The sequence below is a fragment of the Leucoraja erinacea genome, chromosome 46, assembly GCF_028641065.1.
Source record: "Leucoraja erinacea ecotype New England chromosome 46, Leri_hhj_1, whole genome shotgun sequence".
NCBI lineage: Eukaryota > Metazoa > Chordata > Chondrichthyes > Rajiformes > Rajidae > Leucoraja > Leucoraja erinaceus.
Genome location: NC_073422.1, coordinates 422,501 through 434,846, shown reverse-complemented (window position 1 = coordinate 434,846; position 12,346 = coordinate 422,501). Strand labels below are relative to the sequence as shown.

At 44.6% G+C, this 12,346-nt stretch overlaps 1 protein-coding gene across 1 annotated transcript; it reads right to left on the bottom strand.

Annotated features, from left to right (window-relative positions):
• Positions 1 to 3,193: 3,193 nt before the first annotated feature.
• On the bottom strand, positions 3,194 to 5,355 carry LOC129715011 (uncharacterized). The gene is made up of 2 exons (XM_055664828.1): positions 5,064 to 5,355; positions 3,194 to 5,028 (listed from the first exon to the last, which is right to left on the bottom strand). The coding sequence occupies exon 2, from the start codon at positions 4,818 to 4,820 to the stop codon at positions 4,137 to 4,139; it is 684 nt and encodes a 227-aa protein (XP_055520803.1). The 5' UTR covers positions 4,821 to 5,028; positions 5,064 to 5,355; the 3' UTR covers positions 3,194 to 4,136.
• Between the last annotated feature and the right edge of the window lie 6,991 nt (positions 5,356 to 12,346).

The window sequence follows — 12,346 nt, the reverse complement described above, 5'->3', positions numbered from 1 at the left end:
CCCTGGAGCAAAAAACCACAAGGCCCGATTAAGGTAAGTACTTACCTCACGTTCCTTGGATGCGGGAGCTGCCGACTCCCGCTGGCCGCGTTCTGCACAGCTGTGCGATTATGGCCGCACATGCGCACTGAGCTGGGATCTTCACGGAATCACTCACGTGACTCCGAAGTAAAATAAAATAACAAAACACACAATAAACACAGATTGAACATCTGCCACAGTGAGTTCACCAGGTCCTCCTCACTGTGATGGAAGGCAAAAGTCTTAAAGTCTTTGTCTCTTCCCTCCTTGTTCTCCCCCTGTGTTGAGGCGATCCAGGCTTCCGATGTTGTGACCCTGCCAGCTGATGGTAACTCCCACGGCTGAATCCAAGCTCAAAGGCCCGCTCTCTGTGTTGTATAAACCTGTAACCAACAGAATGGATGAATAATGGAAATCCAAGCCTAGTTTTCATATTTCATATTTGTTTTTATGACAGAAAAGGCAGCCATTTCATTCTGGCAAATACTTTTTGGACCAAGGGTAGATGAACAGAGTCTTTTTCCCCAGAGTAGAAATGTCAAATACCAGAGGGCACAGCTCTAAGGTGAGATGGGAAAGTTTAAAGGAGACTTATGAGGCAAGTGTTTTTTTTTTTAAAGCAGAGTGGTAGATGCCTGGCTACACTGCTGTCAGTGTTGGAATCATAGCAACGTTTAAGAGGCACATGAACAATTGGGAATGGAGGGGTATACATTGGGATTATTAAATTGGTATTATGATCAGCACAGACATTGTGGGCCTAGGGGCCTGTCCGTATGCTGTACTGATCCATGTTCTAATAGTCTATGTGAGCTCATAGAGCAATACCATATCCACACCTATTTATAACCATATAACCATATAACAATTACAGCACGGAAACAGGCCATCTCGGCCCTACAAGTCCATGCCGAACAAATTTGTTTCCCCTTAGTCCCACCTGCCTGCACTGGTACCATAACCCTCCATTCCCTTCCCATCCATATGCCTATCCAATTTATTTTTAAATGATACCAATGAACTTGCCTCCACCACTTCCACTGGGAGCTCATTCCACACCGCCACCACTCTCTGCGTAAAGAAGTTCCCCCTCATATTACCCCTAAACTTCTGTCCCTTAATTCTGAAGTCATGTCCTCTTGTTTGAATCTTCCCTATTCTCAAAGGGAAAAGCTTGTCCACATCAACTCTGTCTATCCCTCTCATCATTTTAAAGACCTCTATCAGGTCCCCCCTTAACCTTCTGCGCTCCTGAGAATAAAGACCTAACTTATTCAACCTATCTCTGTAACTTAGTTGTTGAAACCCAGGCAACATTCTAGTAAATCTCCTCTGTACTCTCTCTATTTTGTTGACATCCTTCCTATAATTTGGCGACCAAAATTGTACCCCATACTCCAGATTTGGTCTCACCAATGCCTTGTACAATTTTAACATTACATCCCAGCTTCTATACTCAATGCTCTGATTTATAAAGGCTAGCATACCAAAAGCTTTCTTTACCACCCTATCTATATGAGATTCCACCTTCAAGGAACTATGCACGGTTATACCCAGATCCCTCTGTTCAACTGTATTCTTCAATTCCCTACCATTTACCATGTACGTCCTATTTTGATTTGTCCTGCCAAGGTGTAGCACCTCACATTTATCAGCATTAAACTCCATCTGCCATCTTTCAGCCCATTTTTCCAAATGGCCTAAATCACTCTGTAGACTTTGGAAATCCTCTTCATTATCCACAACACCCCCTATCTTGGTATCATCTGCATACTTACTAATCCAATTTACCACACCTTCATCCAGATCATTGATGTACATGACAAACAACAAAGGACCCAACACAGATCCCTGAGGCACCCCACTAGTCACCTGCCTCCAACCCGATAAACAGCCATCCACCATTACCCTCTGGCTTCTCCCATTCAGCCCCTGTTGAATCCATCTTGCTATTCCTGCATTTATACCCAACAGTTGAACCTTCTTAACCAACCTTCCATGAGGAACCTTGTCAAAGGCCTTACTAAAGTCCATATAGACAACATCCACTGCTTTACCCTCGTCAATTTCCCTAGTAACCTCTTCAAAAAATTCAAGAAGATTAGTCAAACATGACCTTCCAGGCACAAATCCATGTTGACTGTTCCTAATCAGACCCTGTTTATCTAGATGCTTATATATATTGTCTCTAAGTATCTTTTCCATTAATTTACTCACCACTGAAGTCAAACTAACAGGTCTATAATTGCTAGGTTTACTCTTAGAACCCTTTTTAAACAATGGAACAACATGCGCAGTACGCCAAATCCTCGGGGACTATTCCCGTTTCTAATGACATTTGAAATATTTCTGTCATAGCCCCGGCTATTTCTACACTAACTTCCCTCAATGTCCTAGGGAATATCCTGTCAGGACCTGGAGACTTATCCACTTTTATATTTTTCAAAAGTGTCAGTACTTCTTTTACTTTGAACCTTATAGTATCCATAGCTACTCTACTAGTTTCCCTTACCTCACATAATTCAATATCCTTCTCCTTGGTGAATACCGAAGAAATGAAATTGTTCAATATCTCCCCCATCTCTTTTGGCTCTGCAGATAGCTGTCCACTCTGTCTCTCCAATGGACCAATTTTATCCCTCGTTATCCTTTTGCTATTAATATAGCTGTAGAAACCCTTTGGATTGACTTTCACCTTACTTGCCAAAGCAACCTCATATCTTCTTTTAGCTTTTCTAATTTCTTTCTTAAGATTCTGTTTACATTCCTTATACTCCTCAAGCACCTCATTTACTTCATGCTGCCTATAATTATTGTAGATCTCCCTCTTTTTCCGAACAAGATGTCCAATTTCCCTTGAAAACCAGGGCTCTTTCCAATTTTTACTGTTTCCTTTCAACCGAACAGGAACATAAAGATTCTGTACTCTTAAAATTTCCCCTTTAAATGTCCTCCATTTCTCTTCTACATCTTTCCCATAAAACAAAATGTCCCAGTTCACTCCTTTTAAATCATCTCGCATCGCATCAAAGTTAGCCTTTCTCCAATCAAAAATCTCAACCCTAGGTCCAGTTCTGACCCTCTCCATAATTATCTTGAAACTAATGGTATTGTGATCACTGGACCCGAAGTGCTCCCCAACGCATACCTCCGCCACCTGTCCCATCTCATTTCCTAACAGGAGGTCCAGCACTGCCCCTCCTCTAGTAGGTACCTCTATGTATTGCTGCAAAAAAACTATCCTGCACACATTTTACAAACTCCAACCCATCCAGCCCATTTACAGAATGTGTTTCCCAGTCTATGTGTGGAAAGTTGAAATCTCCCACAATCACTACCTTGTGTTTACTACTAATATCTGCTATCTCCTTACATATTTGCTCTTCCAATTCTCGTTCCCCGTTTGGCGGTCTATAATACACCCCTATAAGAGTTGCTACACCTTTCCCACTTCTCAATTCCACCCAAATAGCCTCCCTAGATGAGCCCTCCAATCTATCCTGCCAAAGCACTGCTGTAATATCTTCCCTGACTAGCAATGCAACACCTCCACCTCTTGCCCCTCCAATTCTATCACACCTGAAGCAACGAAATCCTGGAATATTTAGTTTCCAATCACAGCCCTCCTGCAACCACGTTTCACTGATCGCCACAACATCATACTTCCAGGTGTCTATCCAGACTCTAAGCTCATCAACCTTTCTTACAATGCTCCTAGCTTAAAATATGCACATTTAAGAAAACCCCCGTCTCTTATTCTCTGTTTATTTCCTTTTTTTACTTTCTCCTCTTGTGTCCGAGTGCTTCCCATTTCTGCTTCCTGCCTCCCATTCTGTCTACTAGCTTTCGCTATTTGAGTCCCTCGCCCCAACCATTCTAGTTTAAAGTCTCCCCAGTTGCCTTTGCAAATTTCCCCGCTAGGATATTGGTCCCCCTCAGGTTCAAGTGCAACCCATCCTTTCTGTACAGGTCCCACCTTCCCCAAAAGAAGTCCCAATGATCCAGGAACTTGAATCCCTGCCCTCTGCACCAGTCTTTCAGCCACGCATTTATCCTCCACCTCGCTCCATTCCTACTCTCACTGTCGCGTGGCACAGGCAGTAATCCTGATATGGTTACCTTTTTCTTAACTCTCCTCCCAACTCCCTAAATCCTCCCTTCAGGACCTCTTCCATTTTTTTTCCTATGTCATTGGTACCTATATGTACCACGACCTCAGGCTCCTCTCCCTCTGATTTAAGGATATCTTGGATGCGTTGAGACACGTCCGAGACCTTGGCACCAGGGAGGCAGACCACCATCCTGGTCTCCCGACTGCGTCCACAGAATCGCCTATCCGACCCCCTAACAATAGAGTCCCCAATTACTATGGCCCTCTTTTTTTCCCTAGCTTTTGGAGCAACAGGGCCGGTCTCTGTGCTGGAGGCCCGTCCGCTGTCACTACCCCCGGGTAGGCTGTCACCCCCATCCGTACTCAAACAGGAGTACTTATTTGCGAGGTGTACCGACATTGGAGTACTCACTCGTTCCTGCCTCTGCCCCTTGCCCTTCCTTAACGTGACCCACATGTCTCTCTCCCGTGGTTTTGGAGTGACCACCTCTCTATAACTCCCCTCTACGACCTCCTCACTCTCCCTGATCAGAGCGAGGTCATCGAGCTGCTGCTCCAGGATCCTAATACGGTCCCTTAGGAGCCCCATCTCGCTGCACCTGGAGCAGATGTGGATGTCTGGAGGGCCATCCGACACCATGACCTCCCACATCTGACATCCAGAACAGTACACTGCTCTGACTGTCATTCTCCCGCCTTACCCTGGATCTGATACCAGTATAACACAATAGAAACTGCTGGGAGAAATCAGCAGGTATCTGACTCACAACAGCTGCTCCCTCGTGACCTTTAAACTGCACCTTTATTATATAAACAAAAAGCACTGTACCTTTAGCCCACTGTACCCTTGGCTCACTGTACCTTTACTAAAGAACTGCACCTTTAACCCACTGTACCTTAACTAAAGCACTGCCCCTTTAACCCACTGTACCTTAACTAAAGCACTGCCCCTTTAACCAGAAAGCACAAATGCTAACCTGATGTTGCACCCAATCAGCTGCTTCCTCTAGTCTGCTTCCACCAATCAGCAGCTTCCACCAGAATCCTCACTATGGAGTGTGGAACGTTACGGATTTTGGTAAAAGCCCTGACCCTCCTCCACTGCTCACCAACGGTTCCCGGGCCTCTGTGAAAACAAGCCCCGCGCCCGATTTATATACTCACCGCCCTGACCCTCCTCCACTGCACCAACGGTCCTGGGCCGATTTATAACACAACCTACTCTCCCTACGCTCCCATCAACTTGCTCCAGGTTATATCACCCATCTACAATGTGGGCAATTCACAATGGCCAATGAATCTACACCTTTTTGGAATGAGGTGGAAAGCAGACATTTGGGAGCAACACACACAGTGACAGGGAGAAGATGCAAAATCCTGCAACACTGATAGCATTGGAGGTCAGGATTGAACCCAGATCACTGGGGTTGTGTGGCAACAGCTGTAACAGGTACAACACTGTGCCACCCATAACGAAATAACCCTGCTACTGCTCACTGGCTCTCCACTCTGCACTGGACCATTTGGAAAATAAAAACACTTAAGAGGTACTTGTTCGAACTCCATGTTCAAGTTCACCGACATCACCACTGTTGTGGGACGTATCACTGATGGTGACGAGTCAGAGTATAGAAGTGAGATCGACCGATTGACCATATGGTGCCAGCACAACAACCTGGCTCTCAATTCAGCAAAACCAAAGAACTGATTGTGGACTTCGGAAGAGGAAGGATGAGGACTCACAATCATGTTTATATCAATGGTGGAGAGAGTCAAAAACTTCAAATTCCACATTTCCAACGATCATTCCTGGACCCAGCACACTGATGCAATCATAAAGAAAGCACATCAACGCCTCTACTTGCTGAAAAGATTACAGAGATTCGGTATGTCAAAGAGGATTCTCTTGAACTTCTACATGTGTACAGTAGAGAGCATACTGACCGGTTGCATCGTGGTCTGGTTTGGCAACGTGAACATCCAGGTACGGAAAAGACTGCAAAAAGTAGTAAACCTGCCCAGGCCATCACCGGCTCTGAATTCTTCACTATCAAAGGGATCTATTGTAGCCTCAAAAAGGCTGCAAAAATCACCAAGGACCCACACCACCCTGGCCACACACTCATCTCACCACTGCCATCGGGAAGAAGGTACAGGAACCTGAAAACTGTAACGTCCAGGTTCAGGAACAGCTTCTTCCCTACATCCATCAGACTATTAAGCACTACAACCTCATAAGCTATGAACTACAATAGACTATTATTATTATCTAAATGGTGGCCGACTAGGAAAAGGGGAGATGCAGCGAGACCTGGGTGTCATGGTACACCAGTCATTGAAAGTAGGCATGCAGGTGCAGCAGGCAGTGAAGAAAGCGAATGGTATGTTAGCTTTCATAGCAAAAGGATTTGAGTATAGGAGTGGGGAGTTGCTACTGCAGTTGTACAGGGTCTTGGTGATACCACACCTGGAGTATTGCGTACAGTTTTGGTCTCAAAATCTGAGGAAGGACATTATTGCCATAGAGGGAGTGCAGAGAAGGTTCACCAGACTGATTCCTGGGATGTCAGGACTGTCTTATGAAGAAAGACTGGATAGACTTGGTTTATACTCTCTAGAATGTAGGAGATTGAGAGGGGATCTTATAGAAACTTACAAAATTCTTAACGGGTTGGACAGGCTAGATGCAGGAAGATTGGTCCCGATGTTGGGGAAGTCCAGGACAACGGGTCACAGCTTAAGGATAAGGGGGAAATCCTTTAAAACCGAGATGAGAAGAACTTTTTTCACACAGAGAGTGGTGAGTCTCTGGAACTCTCTGCCGCAGAGGGTAGTCGAGGCCAGTTCATTGGCTATATTTAAGAGGGAGTTAGATGTGGCCCTTGTGGCTAAGGGGATCAGAGGGTATGGAGAGAAGGCAGGTACGGGATACTGAGTTGGATGATCAGCCATGATCATATTGAATGGCGGTGCAGGCTCGAAGGGCCGAATGGCCTACTCCTGCACCTAATTTCTATGTTTCTATGTTTCTATTATAGCACCGTTATTGGTCTTTTTTTTCTGAGTTTTTGTTATATTATTTATTATAATTACATATTCTGTGGTACTGCAGCAAGTAAGATATTCATTGTCCTATCTGGGACACATGACAATAAAACACTCTTGACTTGATCTGTCAGAGTCCCACGGAATGGCAACATCCAATTCAGCCCACCACATCCGTGTTGGTCAGTGGGCGCCCATCCATATTAATCCCATCTCCCAGCACTGGCCCCTTGCCTTCAAAGCCTGGGCAATTCAAGCACTTGTCTAGCCCCCTCTTAAATGTTGTCTGCTGCTCCCAATCTCGTCAACACTGTATTCTAAGAACTCACCCAACTGTTTAAAAGGTTCCCATCTAAATCACTTCCCCTCACATTAAATCGAAGTATTCTAGTTTTATTCACCTTAATCGTTGCAGGAATCAAATCCCACCAGTAAGTTTTACGAATTGCTGGAAATGGCCCTTGTAATAAGCAGCAAGCTACAGAATACATTGGGGCATAAGCGTGCAGATTCAAGTCCATCATTCCTCATGTAACAAGCTTATTTTCAATTGTGTAATCGAAAGACCAGCAGCGCCACTAGAAGAAAGAGAGAACAGGAAAAGTGAGATTCCATTGGCCTTAAACAGACCCTTTAGTACAGCAGGAATAGTGAAAATGAAAATGATATGCCCATTACTCTCTTAAAGAAAGACAAGCCTCATTAATAGTAAATTAGAAACCATCTACAAAGGGCTGCTGAGAACTGCTGAGGTAATGTTTCTATATTTCATGACTGCCAATATTTGCTAGCTAACAATCAATATACTAGGTTAAAATTATCACAAATTGCTTCTAACTCAACCACAAGATACTGAAAAGCTTCTCTGAACAATGTTAGTGTGAGGCATGGTGAGGTGCACAAATTGTGATGCAATTTAATAGTAAGATTAAACGAGAACTTACCAGTTCGAAGTTTGATCTGTATTTTATGAGGAGTTACGATGAGGGATTACGTGAAGAACCTGCTCAGTGCGCAGGTGCGGCATGCTTCCAAGCAGCGGTGTGGAATCACAGATAGACACAGTTATATGAAGTAAACATAGTAAAGATTAAGGAGACATCAGTTTACTAGTTTGATCTATATAATGAGGGTGGGAGCGGAGGGCACGTAATCCCTCATCGTAACTCCTCATAAAATACAGATCAAACTTCGAACTGGTAAGTTCTCGTTTAATCTTACTATTTTACTTCGGAGTCACGTGAGTGACTACGTGAAGACTTCAAAATTCTGTGATTTCAAACCGTGTAACAGTTTTATTTCACTCACTGCCGAAGTTCTTGAGCGAGGAAGTGTTATCGTAATCAACCAATGGATCTGCTTTTTCAAGAAACAGAAAGGTATTTATTAACAATAACAAAAATAAATAGCTCCCCTGAACTTAAATTAAATATTTGCAGTTTGTAATATTCTGTCTGCAAATAAGTCAGGCTTTATCAACGGTTTATTATAAAAAACATTCTGAACGTCGTTTCCCTCGACCATCCTGCCGTATTGAGAATGTGGTCAACCGGGACGTCCATTCGTTCAGCCGCTGATGTCGATGCTGCCCTAGTGGAATGGGATTTAAATGTATTAATGTCTATTCCGGCAGCTTTCAGTACCTGTTTGAGCCACCGTGAAGTGGTTTGGCTCGTTACCCCGCCATGAGGTTTCTTGTGGCTGACCCATAGGGTTTTTCTCTCCCTCTGAGATTGTGGGTTGTGTCTATATATTGTTGTAGATGGGTCACCACACACAACCTTGGCTCTGGTGGGTAAGCCCGGAATACCACCAGTGAATTGGGCGTTCCTGGCCTGCTTTGTTTCACCAGACCTAGAATGATGAACGTAATCTGGTCTGGGGCGACCTCCATGTTGTCCAGTCTTAATTTGTGCAGCAACTGGATCCTCTGAGCGGCTGCGAGTGCCATTAACATGAGCGTCTTTAATGTAGATATCTCGAGGCTGAGGGATCTAGCTCGTGGCCATTCCCTGAGGTATGTCAATACCACACTGATATCCCAAATATGGGTATACCTGGGTTTAGGGGCTTAATATTAAAATTGCCCTTCATGAGTTTTACCACCAGAGGATGGGATCCCATGGCCTGCTGTCCTGCTGGTTTTAGGTAAGCAGACAGGCCGCTTCGTGCTGTATTGATCGCACTGTAACTGATCCCTTCGTCATGGTGTAGATGGGCCAGGAACTCCAGCACGTCGGTGGTTGTGGCAGTTGCATATGTTGTCCCTGTTTCCTGGCAGTACTTCTCCCATTTTTGATACAGGTTAAATACTGCCTCCTGGTGGATGTTCGCAGGGATGCCGACATGGTGGTGATAGTTCATTCGGATAATCCCAGTCCCTGGTAAGGTCTATTCAAAACCTACAACCCAGGAGTTTGATGTTTTCATGGCATGGGTGGCTTATGCCTGATACTGGGTGAGTCAACAACCGTGGTCCACTAGGGAAATCCATAGGTGACTCGACCACCATGTCGTGATGAACTGGGAACCATGGCTGTGTAGGCCAGTCGGGCACCATCAATATCCCAGAAGCAGAGTCCATCTGTATTGCGAAGTACCCGACTGATGAGGCAGAAGGGAGGGAAAGCAAAAACCCAGAAATTCCCCCCCAATCCAGCGTGTAGGCATCTACCGCTGCTGCCTCTGGTCTGGTTCCCAAGTCACATACATAGGTAACTGGTGATTCCGTCTTGTTGCAAACAAATCGATATCTGGCGTTCCATATTGCTTAATAACTTTAGCAAATATTTTGGGTTTAACATCCATTCGATGTTATCATTAAATTTTTCCGTGACCTGGTGTCTGCCACTGTATTTAGCTTACCTAGTAGATAGGCAGCCGATAGTAAAATATGTCTTTCGACACACCATTGCCAGATCTGATTGACCAATTTGTCGCACGATAATGATTTTATGCTCCCCATATGGTTAATATAAGCCACCACCGTAGTATTATCAATCCGTAACCGCACATGCAAGTGCTGCATTTTAGATGCATATGCTTTTAAAATCATAATACTCAACATTTCTAAATTGATGCCCAGTGTGTGTGGTAATGATGACTCTGGTTAGTCCATCTGGCACCTGTGCTGGATATGGAGTTAGTTGCCCCCCCCAGGCTTCAGCACTGGCATCAGGTAAATAACCAAAGGAGGGTTAGCGGTGATGATAGGGCTGAAACTCTGATTAATAACCCCCCCCCCCCCCCCCCCCCCCCACTGTAGCTCTGATATAGCTCCAGTGGGTAATTTCATGATTCGATCATAGTGACCCGAATATCGTTTTAGTGCATGTACCTTTGTTCTTTGTAGATTTTGATAGTGCAAAGGTCCGATTTGTCCATGGTAGTACATGGCTTCAACCTAGATTTATCTGGAGTAGGACGAACCCCAGTGTTTCAAGGAGCTGTTTTGTAGCTAATACTGCTGCCACAGCCAATTCCTTTGTTTCCCTACTATGAGAATATCATCCAGATATGCTATGACAATATGCTTTTGTTTCCTTAGTATTCCCATGGCTACTTTTAATATTTTGGTGAATTGTCTAGGGGCTGGAGTTAGACCATTGGGCAATCTCTATACTACCACAGCTGCCCCAACCAGCTAAATTTTAGGTATCTGCAATGATCCTTGTGTATGGGTATTAGATAGTAAGCATCTTTAATATCAATGCTTGCTATAAATTATCCTTTGGAGATCAGTTGTCTGACAGTAACAAACGTCTCCATCTTGAAATGTATATACTCAACAAACTTATTTAGTGATGTTAAGTCAATGATGATGCGACTTCCACCATCATTTTTGGGCCAATGTTGAACTGGCGATAATATCTCTGATATAACTGAATTTTGTATCCACTAATGTTGTTGAGTATATACTAGTTACTTGTGACATTACCCTATGCTTCTTTAATCAAGTGTATTCGCCCCCTGTTAGTAGAGACATTACCCCTTGTTCTTTCTATATTGCTGGCAGTAGAGCACCCTTGTTCTCTATATGCTGGCAGGAACCAGACCCACCTACCTCCATGGTTATGGGTATTCTTCTGTTTCCTCCTGGTCCAACGAGTCTTACACGTCGTATGACGTGGTGGGGGTGGCGCGTTTTCCCTGGGGCCTGCTCTGGGCCCTGGCCTGAAAGGCTTACAGGATTGGCATGCAGGCCCCGAGCTTTCACCAGTACCATAAGGTATACCCAGCTGGTGGATGCATTAGAGGTACTGCTGACTGGTTTACGTGTGGTGCTCATTCCAGACACTGCCGCCTTACCCCGATATTTTTGACACGTCGTCCAGTTTTTTGAAAAACTTTGTTTGAAGAAGGGTTTTTGGCCCGAAACGTTGCCTATATCCTTCGCTCCATAGATGCTGCTGCACCCGCTGAGTTTCTCCAGATTTTTTGTGTACCTTTTTAAAAACTTGGCTTGATCACGGATCCTTCTGTCTGGCTAAGTTGTTGTGTCGGCGTTCTCACAGTCTTGTGAATTTTGGTTGAAGGCAGGTTTTATAACTTCCTGAGAAGTTGCGGGGCACTGCGAACAGTAGGGTCAGGTGTTTTGCCATACTACCCTGACCTCTGGAAGAGCATGTGAATGATAGCCGACATCAGGCATATCAAATTCATTTTTAAATATTGGGTTTTTTTTTGAGAGCGATGCTCAATGTATCCCCCAATAATGGTGGGCACTTTGAGTAATGTAATTTAGGGGAGGCGTGATGAATCCAACACCTCATGACTACCTGTCTTGGAGAGGTTCTTTTAAAAGAACAGGTAGTAAGCTGGTCTGTCAGTCGAGACTGAAATTTATCTCGCTAGTGGTGAAGCCACATAGCGGCCACACCCAGCAGCTGTTCCTGATCCTGTACCTCAAGCATACTCCCGATGTTGTTCAGCCAGTGACCCCTCTTCTTTGACCAGCCCAGCTCTGGTCCCATCAATCCCTCGACAAGGGAGATGGCCAGTGCAATAGCACTGGAGTGGGAGTGTTACCTCCCTTGGTATTCAGCCAGTGACCCCTCGTTTTTCTGGAGTTTTTTAGCTCCATGACCTCCTCTGGCTTGGGGAAACAGACATACTTGTTTTTTGTATGAAGTGCTGATCCCATCTTCCGTGTCTGTCTCCAGCCTGAGG

Coding starts and splice junctions, on each gene's coding strand:
- LOC129715011 (XM_055664828.1), bottom strand. CDS start 4,820: ATGACAGTCAGAGCAGTGTACTGTTCTGGATGTCAGATGTGGGAGGTC.